General features: G+C 35.7%; 4 protein-coding genes and 1 non-coding gene across 9 annotated transcripts; 2 read left to right on the forward strand and 3 right to left on the reverse strand.

Moving 5' to 3' along the window:
* Positions 1 to 3,862: 3,862 nt before the first annotated feature.
* Positions 3,863 to 6,708, reverse strand: LOC122409293 (uncharacterized). The gene is made up of 5 exons (XM_043416746.1): positions 6,295 to 6,708; positions 5,953 to 6,141; positions 5,117 to 5,134; positions 4,788 to 5,014; positions 3,863 to 4,295 (listed from the first exon to the last, which is right to left on the reverse strand). Exons 1-5 carry the CDS (start codon positions 6,424 to 6,426, stop codon positions 4,139 to 4,141), a joined length of 723 nt encoding a protein of 240 aa, XP_043272681.1. The 5' UTR covers positions 6,427 to 6,708; the 3' UTR covers positions 3,863 to 4,138.
* Positions 6,709 to 6,849: 141 nt separating this feature from the next.
* Positions 6,850 to 11,387, reverse strand: LOC122409294 (superoxide dismutase [Cu-Zn]-like). Of its 4 annotated transcripts, XM_043416751.1 has the most exons (6): positions 11,242 to 11,387; positions 11,072 to 11,175; positions 8,753 to 8,820; positions 8,406 to 8,618; positions 7,878 to 8,128; positions 6,850 to 7,537 (listed from the first exon to the last, which is right to left on the reverse strand). In XM_043416751.1, the coding sequence occupies exons 3-6, from the start codon at positions 8,801 to 8,803 to the stop codon at positions 7,534 to 7,536; spliced, it is 519 nt and encodes a 172-aa protein (XP_043272686.1). In that variant the 5' UTR covers positions 8,804 to 8,820; positions 11,072 to 11,175; positions 11,242 to 11,387; the 3' UTR covers positions 6,850 to 7,533. The 4 variants fall into 4 exon arrangements, with proteins under 4 accessions (XP_043272686.1, XP_043272683.1, XP_043272685.1 ...); XM_043416748.1 differs by having other exon boundaries at positions 11,072 to 11,359; XM_043416750.1 differs by lacking the exons at positions 11,072 to 11,175; positions 11,242 to 11,387 and adding an exon at positions 9,727 to 9,868.
* A 1,749-nt stretch (positions 11,388 to 13,136) lies between these two features.
* Positions 13,137 to 15,545, forward strand: LOC122409499 (superoxide dismutase [Cu-Zn]-like). Of its 2 annotated transcripts, XM_043417122.1 has the most exons (4): positions 13,137 to 13,251; positions 13,577 to 13,701; positions 14,412 to 14,636; positions 15,182 to 15,545. In XM_043417122.1, exons 2-4 carry the CDS (start codon positions 13,585 to 13,587, stop codon positions 15,434 to 15,436), a joined length of 597 nt encoding a protein of 198 aa, XP_043273057.1. In that variant the 5' UTR covers positions 13,137 to 13,251; positions 13,577 to 13,584; the 3' UTR covers positions 15,437 to 15,545. The 2 variants fall into 2 exon arrangements, with proteins under 2 accessions (XP_043273057.1, XP_043273056.1); XM_043417121.1 differs by having other exon boundaries at positions 13,217 to 13,701.
* TRNAL-UAA (transfer RNA leucine (anticodon UAA)) lies at positions 14,201 to 14,284 on the forward strand. The gene has a single exon. It is a non-coding gene; the product is annotated as a tRNA-Leu (tRNA).
* Positions 15,546 to 16,022: 477 nt separating the features above from the next.
* On the reverse strand, positions 16,023 to 16,621 carry LOC122409787 (uncharacterized). Its single transcript, XM_043417583.1, has 2 exons — positions 16,450 to 16,621; positions 16,023 to 16,329 (listed from the first exon to the last, which is right to left on the reverse strand). The coding sequence occupies exons 1-2, from the start codon at positions 16,571 to 16,573 to the stop codon at positions 16,103 to 16,105; spliced, it is 351 nt and encodes a 116-aa protein (XP_043273518.1). The 5' UTR covers positions 16,574 to 16,621; the 3' UTR covers positions 16,023 to 16,102.
* Positions 16,622 to 17,091: the final 470 nt, after the last annotated feature.

Raw genomic sequence — 17,091 nt, forward strand, 5'->3', positions numbered from 1 at the left:
TCTCTACCCTGCACTCGGAGGTAAAAGGTAGTCACAGAAGGTAAGTATCGCTCGGTCGGTAATATAGGCGCATTCTAAGCTAAACTTAAGGTGCTCTGTCACTTGTTCAGTCGGTAAAAATCCTGTTGCACGGTTTATTCCGAGTAGCTTGATATTTTAAAGAAAATATAAGTTACACGCTATTCTCATTTTATCAGAGAACAAGGTGTAACTTTTATTTTTCTCAAAAAATCAAGGGTGTCCGAGTAAACCGTGCAACCATTTTGCAGTTATCTCTCTCGCACTCGCGCAAGTGATAGATCACCTTAAGGGCTACGTGGTGCTGAGTCTCACTCCGAACATCGCCCGACGAGTCGAGGGGCGTCAAAAGGGGCCGTAAACCCGGTCCACTGGTCGACAACGTCCGTACGAGTGGCGGAGCAGAAATGTCACGTCACATTAGTTATATATGAAAAAAGTTGCAAACTTGTATTACGAATATTTTGTCAAATTGTTAACTTACTTTTGTTGCTAATTATTCATGGTCCGGAGCTTCAGATAAAAACTTTTCGACATTTGCCGCCGAAAGCACGTTCGACTTTTTGCTCATGAATCCCGATGACGTCTTCTTCATGAAAGCCTTGAGTGAATGATAATTATTTATGTCGATTTTTTCTTTAATCTTCAAGGTGGCTTTCAACATCGAAAATATTGACCATAGAGTCGATTATCTATATTTTCCATTCAGTTCCTTGAAGTAAGCTATCATAATCGATTCCGACGTTAATTTGGTTTTGTGAACGTGCTTCCACTTTACAAATGTGTCGTACGTGGATTCATAAATTTTATTTGATTTTGTCGGTAATAACTCGTTCTTAGTATTCTCCGCAGCTTCTTTGAGTTCTGGTGGCGTTCATTGTAGCCACTCATCACTGCTATGTTTGTCTTGATCACTCATGTTTTTGTCAGATAACTTTTCACGTTTTCACGGACTTGACAACACGATGTCTTTTCGTGTAAAAGTGAGGTTATGTCTCCGTCCTTCCTGAAAACATTTCCCATACGCGAATAGTTCTCCGAACAAGCAACCGATGGCAGCAGTTCTACTCCACAGTGGTGTACAATGATGAATGGGCCGTGTGAGAAAAGCGCATGCGCAGAGTACGTAAAAGTATAGTTTTAACTCCTAGGAGTTAAAAGTGGTGCTTGTCATACCCCCACTACTAATCTACTTCAACAGAGTCGGTAAAACACCTGCTTCACGTACCGCTGGCACGCTCGAAAAAGCGAGGAAAACGTGGTTGCGTTATATAAATAATTATTTTCAATGTTGTTTCGGCTATTTTTAGTCAAAAAATTTTTTCAAAAAAATTCTCAAAAGATGACGTTAAAAAGCAAAATTTTTGAGCCGTGTTGCAAAATGGGCTTCAAATAACTTCTAGTAAAAAAAATTTTTAAACTTATTTTTTCCCTGTCATTTTGATTTGTTTTTTTTTCTGAGATTACGTAATTCCTCCAATCAGTCTCAAAATACATAACTTTTCTCTTACATTTTACTTCTTACTTGATTCACTATCATTACAGACTTTTTCTTTTATTTCCGATTATTTTGAATACTATGCGTTTTTATTTTCGTTGATCTAGAATTATAGTCTTTCTAGATGTGTGGCAGGATAAATTTGTTGGGTTTTGGGTATGGATTTAGCACTCATAAAACAATACAAAAGTGTTTTCTCTATTGATTTATACCGAGTTTTAGACGAAAATTTAACTTTAGTATGTGGTAAGGGGCCTTGCGATGGTGTAGGTGGGATCGTGAAAAGGATGGCTGCTAGAGCAAGTCCTTTTCTAGCAAAGTTAGCAAAAGTTTTTAAAAGCCAGCAAAGTTACCTTTTGATCAGCAAATCACAACGACACAACAGTTTTACGAATGGGTTTCTCAACTGTATAATTTACCGCATGTTAAAGTTAAATTTTCGTCTAAAACTCAGTATAAATCAATAGAGAAAAAATTTTTGAATTGTTTTATGAGTGCTAAATCCATACCCAATAAACAACAAATTTATCCTGCTACATCGAATACTGATAACGCAATTAGTCTAAAAAGACTATAATTCTAAATCAATGATAATAAAAACGCATAGTATTCAAAATAATCAGAAATGAAAGAAAAAGTCTGTAATGATAATGAATCAAGTAAGATGTAAAATGTACGAGAAAAGTTATGGATTTTAAGACTGATTAGAGGAATTACGTGATCTCAGAAAGAAAAAACAAATCAAAATGACAAGGAAAATAAGTTTTTTAATTTTTTTTACTAGAAGTTATTCGAAGCCTATCTTGCAACATGCCTCATAAATTTGGTTTTTTAACGTTGAATTTTGTGAATTTTTTTGAAAAAAATCGAAAGTAACCCATTGAACGAAAAATCAATTTTTCGACTAAAAATAGCTGAAACAGCATTGAAAAAAATGATTGTTCCGTTTTTTAATTTTAATTTAGAAAGAGCGCTAAAATTAAAAAAAAATGGCCCGTGTTCTCGCTCGTGTTAAGTGACATTATCATAATTATAGTCAGAGATATACATCTTTAAGCAAAAATTGATAGCTTCGGAATGGGTGGAAATAACGAGCGAAAAATTTAGTTAAAAAATCAAAAAAATCGAAGAGGGTCACCGTCGCAACGTCGTTGAATTGACATGGAATGACCCATATAATTTTTCACTTAATCAGTATTTATATAGGTACAGGTGGAATAGCGTTTGACTTTTAACGTGGAGATACGACATTGGCACCCACGTATATATAGATTAACAGGAATTCATTTTCCACATTTCCCCACGTTTCATTTTTAATTATTTTTTTTACGAGAATATAGTTTCATGGTCCTGCATTTATATGAAAACATAGAGATTAGATCAATGTCGAAGACAAGACTCGCTTCATACATTTTTTGAGGAGAAAAACAATCGGTTGACTGGTATTTTTTTGTTCAATAAATATTTATTTATAATTTTTGGAAATTCTATCATGAGAAGGTTCGTCAAGGCATTTCCGATTTTATCGAACTATTCGAATGGAAGCTGGATAAAAACAAATGATGCATGTTTTCTTATTCAGGCAAAACATCGTATTAGCGCGAAACAATAATTCAAATAAAATGTGTAAATTAACTCATTGAAAATTAATTGTCGACATTCTAAATAATTGCTCTATCTTCTTTTTCGTTCACTACAATTTTTGTTATTTTTCCTAGCATTATCTCTTTTTTTGAGTCTTCGATTTACATGGAATATACATTATTATCATGATTAACAAATATTGATGACTAACCCTACAACAACACGAACAGCTTTGTTGAATAATACTCCCACAAAAAATGATGACCGATAAAAGACACATTATCGTTATGGCTGTAATTCTTTGAATTTTTTTAAACGAGGGGAATCGAAAAAATTGTTGAATCATTCGCTAAGGTTGAAACGAGAAATATTTGAAGCTCAATACACGACTCGTCGCTTGGGAACAAAGTTTGGGAATTTCGGTATCGAATAATTTTATCAAATTTTGTTCAATGTCAAACGTAATCGAGGACAGTTTTTATTATCTGCTGCTGCAGCACCGTCTTTAGTCAATAATTGTCTTTTCTAATATTGTTGAATTTTCATAACTCATTCTTATCTCACGATATCAAATTCGTCTGCTAGAAAATGACCTTGATGCGTTGAAATGAGCGTGTATGGCATGTACGATTTTTATTGCTGTTGCTTCACAAAAAGTACTGTTTGATCAATTTTTTATTTAAAATGTTGCCAAATTTTGTCACAAATCGGTAAAAGAATATGGATGTTTGCGGAAAGAAATAATTACAAAACATTCCAGTATTAAATTACATTAATTATTATACATTTATTAACAGAAATGACAATTCATTCAAGTTGGATTCCTGTATTGAGATGAGGATTTATGAAAACTTCAAGATAAAATGTGAAATATAATTAACAAAGATTTTCCAGGACAATTATACTGAGACTCTTGAATTTTTTGTTATTATATTATTCCACCAATGGCCAATGATTGTTCATTAAAATTCCTGTGTTGGCCATCAGGGATAATGTTATTTTATATACAATTTTTCACTGGCTCGATCATTCGCTGAGTCAGAACTTCTCGGAGTCAGAAGACAGACTGACAATGAATTGAGCTAACTTATTTGCTACGCTGAGCCTATTGTTCCATAACCAACGAATTATATGTTGGATTCCACGGACGATTCTGTATGTAAGATCCGCTTTTTTTCGTTCTGTGGCAGAAGTGCTGTGAACAAAAAACAGAGAAGAATCAAATTTTCGAAAATATCAAATGAGTTTCGAAACAAAAGGACAGCACCGTTCTGTTGGGGCAAAACCGAAACGTTTTTTCTTTTCCGGGAAGATTTTTTTGCATCATTGGATAAAACAAAAACGTTGAATAGTACGGTTAACTCTGATTTTCAAAATTTGCATTCGAGGATGCGATTTTTGTAGATGATTAGTTAAAAAAAAAACTAAAAAACTTTTTCTATTCCATTTAAGAAAATTCTTCTTTAAACCATGAAATATTCCATTGAATACGTTCAACAGAACGCAACAAAATTTTACGCTTTCTGAACGAAATTAGCTTCGAGTAGGAACGAGTTATTTTCAAATTTTCTAGCCTGATGAAAAAAATGTTGTAAAATACGTGCAACAAAAAATTCTAGAGTTTCAATTAAATTTCGTTCACGAATAATCGCTAGAATGAAAAAAAATAATAGTTGGATCCACTTACATCAAACCACACATGATACTAGACGCGTGATGTCCGTTATTCAAAGCCTCGTTGTAAAAATATTGGATGTTCGATGGTACTCGATGAATTACGAGAATTCGATCAATGATGGAATTCCTGTTACGTCTTTCCATTGATGCGTATTCTGAAAATCCGGAAACGCCGGGCTCTTGATAATAAGGGAACTCAGAAATTGCCACCAAAGGCTGCGGTTGTTCTTCTCTCTCCTGCATGTTAACGTATTGTTATAAACGTAAATAATGTAAATGAGGGATAAAAGCGTTGTGCATAAAAATAAGAGTAAATTCATGCAAGTGATGTTTTCTCACACTAAAAAGAGCGATTGCGTTTTGTGTATACAAAATCTTTTAATTCCTCTTCTGGTGGTTCGTCAACAGGAAATCTCAATTTTTCGTGTGACGTTGAGTTATAATTTCCGGATCAATTCCAGAGCAGGATATAACTGTCTTTTCACCTGATATAAATGAATCACAAAAATGATTGATTATAGTATAATAAAACAACTGAAAAAAAAAACAATTCAATCCGCAGCAACCAAAAACAATTATATAGTCATCATTTGGTGTATTGAATCCACAGTTATCACCAGCTAAAATTGGGATATCAAGTCATACGAAAAGAGCATCATGAGACCATTAAGCAATCCGCGGCCATCACCAGCCAAAATTGTTGAACCATGTAATGAATTAATCAATCCGCGGCCATAACCAGCCAAAAAGAGTTAAACCATGTAATGAATTAATCAATCCGCGGCCATAACCAGCCGAAAAAGAGTTAAACCATGTAATGAATTAATCAATCCGCGGCCATCACCAGCCAAAAATAATTGAACCATGTAATGAATTGCGATCATCAAGAATAAGAATAATGATATGAAAGCCATTACCTTAGATCCTGATTTCGTATTTGATTTTGGTTTTTTTTCTCTCAATACGCACATGCATCCTCAATCAACTCGATGTGTTGACTGTTTTTTTTTTCGAGTTATTTCGAGTTCATGACAACGGACCACAAGAGAAAGAAAAAGAAAACACTCGAGCGCGAGCGGTTTCGCCAAGTTCACTCAATGAATAAAAAAGATTTATTTTCAATTATTTTCCATTGAATTACATTGGGTTTTTTTTTTTTTTTTTAAACAGATTGCTTTCCCCACTTTGTTGCAATGCACACCGATATTCTGGCCTTGGTGTATTAGACCAATGTAGGTTCCATTATCCAAATTTTCGAAGCTACCATGTGATAAGACATTTTCACACGATGAAAATTGGATAAAAGTCAAAGATCCTGTTCCATGCTGACCTTCGAATGACTTGAATTCAATTGATGCCACCATCTATAGAAATATACAACTTTTGAAATGAATTATGTTGAAGTTACTCGTTCTTATACGTCAAAATGTCATGCTAATTCGTTATTACTTTTCAATTTTTATTCAACTCTAATTGAATGTTTTATCATTAAATAAAAGGTATAAAAGTATACGAACTTCGGTTGTTTCTCGTTTTATCCGATGATCGCATGCCTCGGCAATTGCTAATCCCACGAAAATGAACACGGCTGCTGTAGTACTCGTTGTTACCTTGCTTCCCATGATCGGCTTGTCGATCTTTGTTTTCATATTTTTATATTTGATTGAGGCTTTTAATGTATTTTAAAATTACTGAATATTTCTCAAATAACTACTATAGATTCGAAAAACAGTTTATACTTGTGAAGAATTGGTAGATGGCAGTTTGTACGTGCTTTCATTTGGTATCAGACGAAGTGTACATTTTCCCACTTTAGCGGCGCTATTTATACAGGTATAGATGAAATGAGTACGTGGCGTTACGATATCGCGGTGTCAGCATATAAATTCATACAAATTTCCATTCTCCGCATTTTTTCACGATTTGTATACAATTGTAACCAGGCGAAAAAATTTTCATCGTCAAGATTTGAAATTGAAATTCAATGAATGTCAGCGACGAAAGCCTCCGAAAGTAATTATATTGGTAAAGTCATCGGTCAAGAATAGGCAAGAAAAAACATTTGCATTGTATTGTGTTTTTCATAATATTTATTAGTTATTTATGAAAATATTATTATGAGATTGTCTATTAAACCGCTTTTGACCTCATCGATCTGTTAAAGTTCTATCGGGGAAAAACGATATTTTTTCCTCTACATGGATACGACGTTGAAGCCGCAAGCAGCAGGTGTTTCGATAAAAATAGTGTAAATTTACTTTTCTAAAACAAGTTGAAGGCTCAAAATGGACGATTATTCCTTTCGTTCATCAGAGTTTTTGGCGTTTTTTCTCACACGGACCATCTTCCAGTGGTTACGATTGTGACGGAAAAGAGTTGACGAGAATTTACATTTTCACAAAATATATCGATAAAATTCTAGTAAGCCCGTTGTTAATAATGTGTTAACTGGTTAAATCTACGATAAGCCAAAAATTAAAAAAAAAAAGAAAAAATCTGCACCGGGAATGATTGTCAAGATTCACTTTGCAGAAACCGGTTCGTATTTATTGCAGAAAATCATTAAACGTTTTCATTCTTGCTGTGCAAATAAGACTCCAAAAATCTTCGGAATATTCTTATTCCAAATCCAGCCATTTTCATTTCAGATTATCAATGATATCGGTTTTGACAAAAACCGAAATAATTAACGATAGAACAATTGTTGCTGCAGTTATGTTGGAACGAGAACTGCTTGAACTCTCGCGCTTGCTTAGTCACCTGAAAACAAAGAATCAAGAGATCGATATCGAACAAGATCGAAGACATCTATTATCATCTAAAGATCCAGCACAGTTTTTCCTCAAAAGTTGTTCTTCCAAACATATTTTTTTTTTATCGAATTTTCTTCATTGTTTCATATCGAATCGTTTTCAATTTTTACACGCAAAAATAATCTTCATATGGGTCCAAATTCAGAGTGACGATTTTAATGAAATAATCGTCAAAATGACATTTTTTCAGTCTAAAATGCACACTATTAGTTCTCGATCGTATTCAGGAAAATTAAATGAACTTTAACATTTTAAATATTGACATTCCAGTTGAGAAAAACACCTACATTCGTCCGATGACACCGCACGCTACTCGAGAACCAGCGTTTCCGGTTGTCGATGAAAGCGGGTGACCACCCTTCCCAAGGTCATCGGGTGCAGAGTGGATGACAATCGATAATCCGAGGATGTTGTTCTCCCCAGTTAGGTTTATAACAGTGTCAGTGATATGTACGTTGACAACCCCTCCGTCGTTGGCCAGGACGTTACCAAGATCACCGGCGTGTCTCACTGGGTCCTGTGGTGCCCCATGACTATGCTGTTGATTTTTACGGAAATGTGAATGAACAAGCACGGTAACTATAAACTTTCGGGTTCGTGTATCAATGCGAAAAACAGCGCTTATTATAAGTTACAAACAGTTTTTTCAGAAAATCATTCAAAAATATGAAAAAATGGTGCGAATAAAAATGGTTCATTATCAAAGGCCTTTTCATAGATTTTTGGAATTTGGTTTCCCGGGATTCCATTGAATATTTTACACGATTCAATGGAAAGAGAGAATAATGGACGAGAAAAAAATAATTCTTATTTACGTTAAAGGGATTGAAGTGAGCCCCGGTTGATAAGCAGCCGTTGCTCAAATCTCCTTTTTCGTGAACGTGGAAGCCATGCAGCCCGGGTGAGAGACCCGTGAGGTTTCCAGTGATGACGACTGGTGCACTCGGTCCCTGTTGCATCATATACAAAACCCCCGTCACATTGCTTGAGGGGTCGTGCGGCGTCATTTTGACGGTAGCCTGCATATTCTGTGGCAAAACAGTTTAATTGTACTCATTGGAGGATCATTCTCGTCGATTTTCTGTTCGTTCTTTTTTAGAATATTTTGATCGTTTCGTCTCACGTTGTCAAACACCGTTTTCTCGACGTTCACTTTCCTTACCTGTGCATTACACAAGGCCGCGATAGCCAACACCAGCACGATGGCATTCATGGTCGAAGTATTGAGTTCTGTAATAAAAACCGTACAAATTCTTTTAAAAATCTGTCTTGTCGAGTGTTCGAGAAGAATCCGGAGAGATTCTGACGTGAACACTACTATCAGAAAGTAGACAATTGATAGAAGGGCGGTCGAAAGTCACACAAATATCCAGAATTGTGTTTATGACCGAGTGATGTTTACAATCTTACGCTCCGAAGATCGAAATATCATTGAATGACTCGAGATAGAAATTGATTGGAAGATTCTTGAAAGATTTGTTCTAGCAAACCAATTGAATTTGCATTTGTATAATACGTTTTATGAATTTTTATTGTTACCCATTCATCGATTGATGAGTGGAAACAAAAGTGAACGAATAACCCAGATGAGAAAAGAAACTAGAATCTGTCGCATGTGTAGCTCGAAAATTTGGAAACCGAAAAAACAGCCACAAGTTCTCGCACTTGGGCTCTGCTCGCACACTCTCAACTTCTGAAACGTAGTTACGTCATTATTCAATCCGTAAACGTCATAAATGTATATAAGTAATGATAACAATGGTAATTTAATGTGAAAAATAATGTGCTAATCGCGAAGGACATTGCCTACGACTAAGTTTCGGTGTCGGATGAACGATATCGTTGCGTGCAAATACGATCGATAACCAGGAATAAATGTATTGATCAATATAACGTTTAATTATTCAATCATTGAACCGTCAAACACTCGGAGCACCATGAAGCACAACAGTAAATTATTCTAACGAGAAGTGAGCAAAATTCAGTGGTCAAATGAATATTCTCACAGGATCGTGAACACTTTTTATCCGTATTCAGTTCGTTCGATACTTTTGCCGGCCCAAAGTATTGCGCGTAGAAATCGCCTGGAAACTCCCCATAAAAAAAAAAAAAATAACCGAGTGAAAGGCGACGCACCGGTATTTCTCTTCTTCCAGCACACAAACTAGATGCGAAGAATTCGATTCGGTTGTTGTGATACGGACTGATCTGACTGAGGATGCTGTCGCTACCTGGACTTATATATGAACCATTCCATGACCTGCATCACCACGCCCCACTCTCTTTTCATTCATACTGATTGTGTATACTGGGACGATAGATTAAGAGACACGAAAATGAAAAAAAACCCTTCAGTTTGGGAGGGGAAAACGGTGACAACGAAATCTTCGAAATCTGCAATGATGAGGGATGAATTGATGAATTGAATTCATTCAATTTAAATCCTTTTGACTAGCTTCTCTTTCATTGAAAGCGAAATAATAGTGTTGGAATGGTAGTTTAAAACGTTACAAATATGAAGGAAATTGTTACATTTTTTTAGATTCGAATGTTACGGGAGCTTGATTTAAATATGTGAACATTTTTACCTCACCGTCGACAATAAAAAACCAAAGAAATCAGAACGGTTAATAACGTTAAATCGAATTATTGGTGTCGTAACATTATCTAATTGTACGTCCGACTGCGAGCATTCGATAAAAAAAAAAAAAAAAACGAAACACGACGAGTATTTCCTTCATCAAAATGCATCATTCTCCTTGCCTGATTTTTTCTACTTCGCAGCGGTATTGCGAACGCGAGCTGTAAGTCTGCAGCAGAAAAGGCTCGTGAATCCTTGTGCCAACTTGAGGCCTCCGTCGTTCGTTACAATGCCTCGAGAGGGCCTTGAGACACAGCCATTCAAGAATCGAGTTTATATATTAAAAAAAAAAAAAAAAACATGCTCGTCACGCATCAGCTCAAGAAAATTACTCACTGTAGAACTGCCGAAGCTATTTTCACGTTACGTAAATTATAGCTAATTGTACAGCGTGTACTTTAGAGAAATGTACATAAAATGAAAAACTATATGAATGGAAAAAGATGCAATTGATCGAAGGGTCATTAAAAAAATCGACTACAGATTCACACTTTTAACAAAAATAACTTCACAGCGGAAAGCATTTATTGACAGTCGCACAGCGGCTGAAAACGACGCTGCGTAGTTTACTTGCATGAGATAAAATCATTAGATGTATAATAAAAACACACGTTGGTCTTCTTTCATCAAAAATTAAAGTCGTATTTTTAAAATTTTTTCAAAGTATATCCGATTACCAGATACGAAGAAGAGAGAGGAAACCATTTTCCAGTTTCTCGAATACTTTTGGTTAATCGACGGACGACATTTATTAAGAGAATCATTAGAACGAACGACTGGATTACAAAGGTCCAAACTCATGCAATTTTTTTTTTTTATATATAAAATATGCAAACTCACCCAAAACAGTCGGTGTTGAGTTCAACTAACCGAACCGACCGATCACGACAATCGAGGAAAAACGACGATTTGACTTCTCGAATAACGGGATCAACAACTCAAAGCTACGAAAATGAAAGTAGTTGAGTGAGCAGCGGAGTATCGGAGATCTATGAATCGTACTGGTTTACCATCGCAGTGTGATGTTCTAAGAGCAAGCAGACAATGGCACACGAGATACACGAGTGTTAAACGGTTTCTCTTTTCCAATATTTTTTGCTTCTCGCCTGGGTTTTCCTGTCTGTTAATCATTCACGTTCTTGTCCCACCCTTTTAAAGAGATCGCGACAATGTCTTCGTACATGTACTACGTGATGAAATGCACACGCGATAAATATATGTACGTATGGATGCATGTGCACGGGATATTCCAGACGAAATGGACGAGCGACAAAATATTTCATGATTCATCAAATCCCTTTGGTCTGATCTGATTCTTTTTGCTGATGCACTCGGAATGCCAAACTTGAGGAGTATATTGAAAAATCATTTTCATGATTGATTTTTCATGCTCCGATCTGAAATATGCTCGATTCGAACGAAAATTCTCTTTGATTTAGAAGTGTTTGCAAAATAGATCGACAAAGAATGACACACGCGATAGTTATAAATGAGCGCAATCGAGCTAACGGATCTGGTTCTGTGACATAACGGAGACGTTTCTTATCGTCGAGCGTTGATATGAATTGGCAACTAAAAATTAAATGACTCGATGAAATCACGTAGAAGGACATTTTTTTCTTCGTGTGTGATGATAAAGACATTGTCACATAAGTAGTTTCCGCAAGGAGCAATACAAAATGTTATGTAAAAACTGATGATTATGGAACGCATCAATAATTATGTGCACTTTACAACATTGTTCGCAAAATTTCGTTCACTATTGATTTTCCATTGAAGGTCCATTTTCTAGGTGAAGCTATTGCAGCAATACGATGAAACCATTAAAACTACTACTGTTCCGTGTAATAATCCAATTTTATATCGTTTTAAAGACTTATCTTTTGTTTCGTTAAGGAAAATTATATGAGTAGTTTTTTAATAAATTTTTTTATCATTTTTCTTTTTCATTGTACCACTGAAATGCGAAAAAAAGAAAGTGAAAAAACGTTTGAGCGAACACGTCTGAAGGCAGAAAGTCTTTTCAGCGAGCGGTGTTAACTTCCCAGTAAATATCACGGTTCCTTTATTGTTTTTATTAATTATTATTCATTATTGCTGAGTCACTAATTTTTCTTTCTTGTTTATGGGCAGTGTTTGATTTCTAAAGTAGTAAATGTTTTTATTGAATTTGTTGGAGGTTGAAAAGGAACTTGGAATCGGTAAATTCGATTTGTATTTTTAGTATTGTTTATCGTCGGTGGGCGTTATACTGTTGATTAATGTGCGAAAAATGAACTCGGCAACGTCGCCTCAACCGTAAAATTGGGGCTCCATTTTCCTCGTCGCAAAAACCTTCTAATCGACGTCGATAAATTCGACTTTCCTCGAACTCATGTCGCATTCGTGGCTCATTTATTTATCTCTCTCTACTGCCGATTGATCAACGCTTTTTTCCTGAATCATAAACCGAAAAGCCAATTACATGGAAGATATGCTCACAAGAGTGAATATCCTTGGGGACCTTTGAACTCATCCGGAATTCTCTAACGAAAGGAATTTCTCGCCATCCGTAATGCATCCATAAATTTAAAACAGATTTTATCGTTTTGTTCATACGTTTTTATCTCATTCGATAATTCATGTACGACATTTGTAAGTCGCCTCAGCATAAAATGATTATCTTCGATCATTAATACGACTTGACTTATAGAATTAAATGAAAAAATCAACATAAATCTTGCCGTTGAGTGATCAAGGTTTGCATCGAATCTACAAACTGGGTATATTTATAGGCGTTTGGTGTGTACTTGTTTGTCGAAGCCACACCATAAGTCTGAAGGGGAAGGAAAAAAACATTACGAAAAAACGGCGAACGAGAAAAAAGAGCAAAGAGAATAAAAGAAGAAAAAAGAAATAGACGTAACAGAGCCACCTCTTGAGGTACGTTTGCTCCCTGTGCATCTTCCACGTGACGCAACCATAAATAGTCTCCAAGATTATTGCGGACTTCCACTCGTCAATTCTCCTCTTAACTGAACGTACGTTTATACTTTTTTTTAATCGAATTTGACTATTCGTGAATATACTAGCGAAACGGGCTGAGAAATTGTAGCGTTTGGAATTGTCGGATCGAATCATCATTTTTGGACACTTCCTTCGTTATAAATAGTAAGAAAAACCGCGAGGCCTCGAATTCATCGATATTTGCAGCTCAATTATTTCGACTGAAAGGTTATTCTAACGGTGTGGATTTCGATAAAAGTCATTTGTTGGATGCCTCATATTATATAATAAATCTCAAAACAGTGCAGAAGTGTTAAGTTGTGTCCAAAATGATGTGGATCTTGGCGGTTGCACTTTTAGGAGCCGCGATGGCTCAGGAAACGACGACAGAATCAAATGACAGAAAACTCTATATCAGGAGTCTTCCTGGCTACCCTGGATTGAGGAGCAATTTGTACGAAGTCTACATGGAGCCATATTATTTCGTGAGTTTTCACAAAAAAATGTCATTTCCAGGGAACATATATCATCAGTTTCCTCATACATTGATTTCGTTTTTATCATCATTTCGTCGATTCTCACACGGTAATTCGTTGACAGGCATATCTCATTGGAACGTTCTTTTATTCGTTACTGGCGCAAAATCTTTTTCATTAATTTATTCGTCTTCTTATGTTCGTTTATTCAATTTGCTCATTTCGTTTCGATCAAGATTTTTTTTTAATTTCGTATCTCAGAAGTGACCGAAGATAGTCGGGAAATCTTTATACTAACACGACATTTATTTTATGATTAAATAAAAGGTTTGCACCATTTTACTTTTAATATTTGGATAAAGTTTTACAAAATATTATTTTCTTTCGGTTGAAATCATTTTTAGATATATTTTGTTTCATTTATTTGTAGCAGCTTTAAAGATTGAGTAGAATTACAGAAACTGCGTTACCTTTACTCAAGTACAAATATACAGAATCGTTAAAACGAGCTAGGTTGGCCGAGCGGTCTAAGGCGCCAGATTTAAGCTCTGGTTCCCATCTGGGAGCGTGGGTTCGAACCCCACACTTAGCAAAATTTTTTTTTTTTAATCCATTCTATTATAAAGTGTTTTCTACTAACTTCCATTAGAATCAATCGTTTTCGATTTTTCATCAGTAACATCACAACTGGATGGGTTTTTGAATTTGATTTTCTACAGGCAACAGGCTTGAAGGCTGTGGTTGATTTGAAGGCTTTGAGCAACGAGGGTATGCCGATGGATGGTCCAACCGGAGTTTTGACTCTCGAACAACTGCCAAATGGCGTCAAAATCTCTGGCAGCATAAAAGGCCTGACTCCAGGAATGCATGGTTTCCATGTTCACGAGAAGGGGGATCTGACAATGGGCTGTGGCTCAGCTGGAGCTCATTTCAATCCGTACTTGGTAATAACGAAAAAAGATTAGAAATTCTAAACATTTTGAAACACTACCGGAAACGGAGTAAATAAATGTGAGCGTTTATTCAAATTCGTTCAGACGTTTTTTACACTTTTAAAAAAAATCTAATGCTAAAAAAAATCAAATCTAAAAATGTTTTATGGAAATCCGAGTAGCGTTGAATTACCGAAAAAAAATAATTCAACTTTCATGTTAACTCGATTTGAACGCTAGGGTTCCCTTGCTTGTTTCATTTTCGTGTTTCTTTTTTAGTATAAAGTTAATATGATAATAAAAGTAACGAAAAACATTTACATAAAAATAACATTCCGATGTAGCCAACGGAAAATTAATATTTCAAGTTTTGTATGACTTCATCCAGATGTTTGAACTACGGTTTTGCAATTATTATTTTTTAAGGAATTAATTAATTTTTGTTTTTGAGAGAAAAATGATTCATTTTTTTTCAATTCAATGGCTTCAAATTTCAACGAATGTTTCTTTCTCAATGAAGAGATATTCAAATCAGAGATGCTTTTCTGTCTCCATAGACTTTGCACGGTGCTCCACAAGATCCACTCCGCCACGTGGGCGATCTGGGTAACATCGAGGCCAAAGAAGACGGCGTAGCTGAAGTTGACATTATAGATCATTATTTAACCTTGGCCGGGGTTCGAGGAGCGATCGGACGGGCTCTGATCGTTCACGAAAAACCAGATGACCTTGGACGTGGTAACACCGAGGACAGCGCAAAAACTGGTTCAGCTGGTGCTCGTTTGGCGTGTGGTGTCATTGGGTATTCGTAATCATTACAAGTCAAACAAGCCCGGATCAAAGACGATGGAAATCGATAGATTTCAATGAAATCATGGAAACAAATAATGTTTGACAATAAATTTATATTGATAAAAGAAATGTTTAAATCAGTTGAAATTGATTGTTTAGTGATCTCCAAATCTCTTTTTTAGTAGAGTTTGAATCATCATCTTGATTTCATCAATATTAGATTACAAAAATTGCTCACATTCCTATCAATCCCCACTCGGATCTTTTCGTTTACATAAAATGCGAGTGAATATTCTACAATGTTTTCGATTCAGAGCTGTCATGAGTTCGCTCAATCATTTCGAATCCGATCTTATGACACCTGAGGCAATGACCTAGAGCCTTAGGCCTCTTCGACTCACGTAAAAATCAGCTCGAACGACCAGCTATACAGAGTCTCTGTGTCGTGCAGGAAACGTCAACTAATTACGTATTATTTTTTCTCTTGAATTATTAAATAACATGACTAAGAAGGAAAAGTTACTATGCGGAAAAGAGGATTCGATAATTGGTTCAAAAAGTAAAGTGATTGAAATATGAAAAAAATGGGTTTCCGATTTCAATAACTCTGATTTCCAGTATTTTTTTTATTGAAAAATGTCGAATTCGAAAAACCGACGAAAAGACCCAAAACGATTTTTGCTTTGCTATGACACTTTAGTGGTTAGTCCGTCGTCGTCCGTTGGCTCATCATCATTTGTGTTGACGTTACTTGTGAATTTAGTTTCGTTGAGTTCATCGATCGCCTGTAACATTTTTGATACGAGTTCGGGCGGGGAACGTCTTCTCATGCAGGGAGCATCTGGTCTGTGTTGAAGGTCTTCCGTTTGTCTAATCGGGACAGGAACGTCGAAGCTCTGCGGCTGGAAGTAAACTAACGGAAATCATTTTCAAAAAGCTCAAATGAACACAATGGTAATCTTCCTTCTCATTGTGCCGATATTGAAAAACTCTAATATTTAGAGTCTGAAAAAAAGTAACAAAATCAAATTACCTGGTACGTCTTGAATATCGTAATCGGGAATATCGTCAAAATCATGGATTACCCGATTATTGCGTACGCATCTCATGACGAAATTAATGCATTCAACTATAACTCTCCTTGATGCTCTCCACATAATAAATCACCAACATTTTGATTGAATAATTGACGAATTAACAATCGCCAAGGTTGAAGAGACAAAAAAATACGTCCAAAATGAAAATTCGTTGAACCTTTTCAGATGTTTCATGATTTCTTTCAACGTCGCTCCAATTTAGTGAAAGCTTTATCTCGGTGGCAACTTCAGTGCTGTTCGCGGAACGATAAGAAAATTTCAAGGAAAGAGCACTGTTTAACCAGTCATCGATAAAAGACAAATGGCAAACTAATTCCATCCCTACCAGAAACATCTCTACCAAAATGCATTTCTATCCAAAAAACAAGTCCCGTAACATTTCTACCACGATTAAAACACTACCCCGTAGCAACTCTACCAAAATGAATATAATTCATTTTATAAATGTCTACCACGTAACATCTCTACCAAAAAATATTTCCACCACATAAAATGTCTATCCGTATACATCACAACCTCCACTTTTGTTGGTAAGGAAAGGTTAACTTTTATAAAAAGATAACCTATTTAACCGTGAA

This window comes from Venturia canescens, chromosome 4 (genome assembly GCF_019457755.1).
Source record: "Venturia canescens isolate UGA chromosome 4, ASM1945775v1, whole genome shotgun sequence".
NCBI classification, from domain to species: Eukaryota; Metazoa; Arthropoda; class Insecta; order Hymenoptera; family Ichneumonidae; genus Venturia; species Venturia canescens.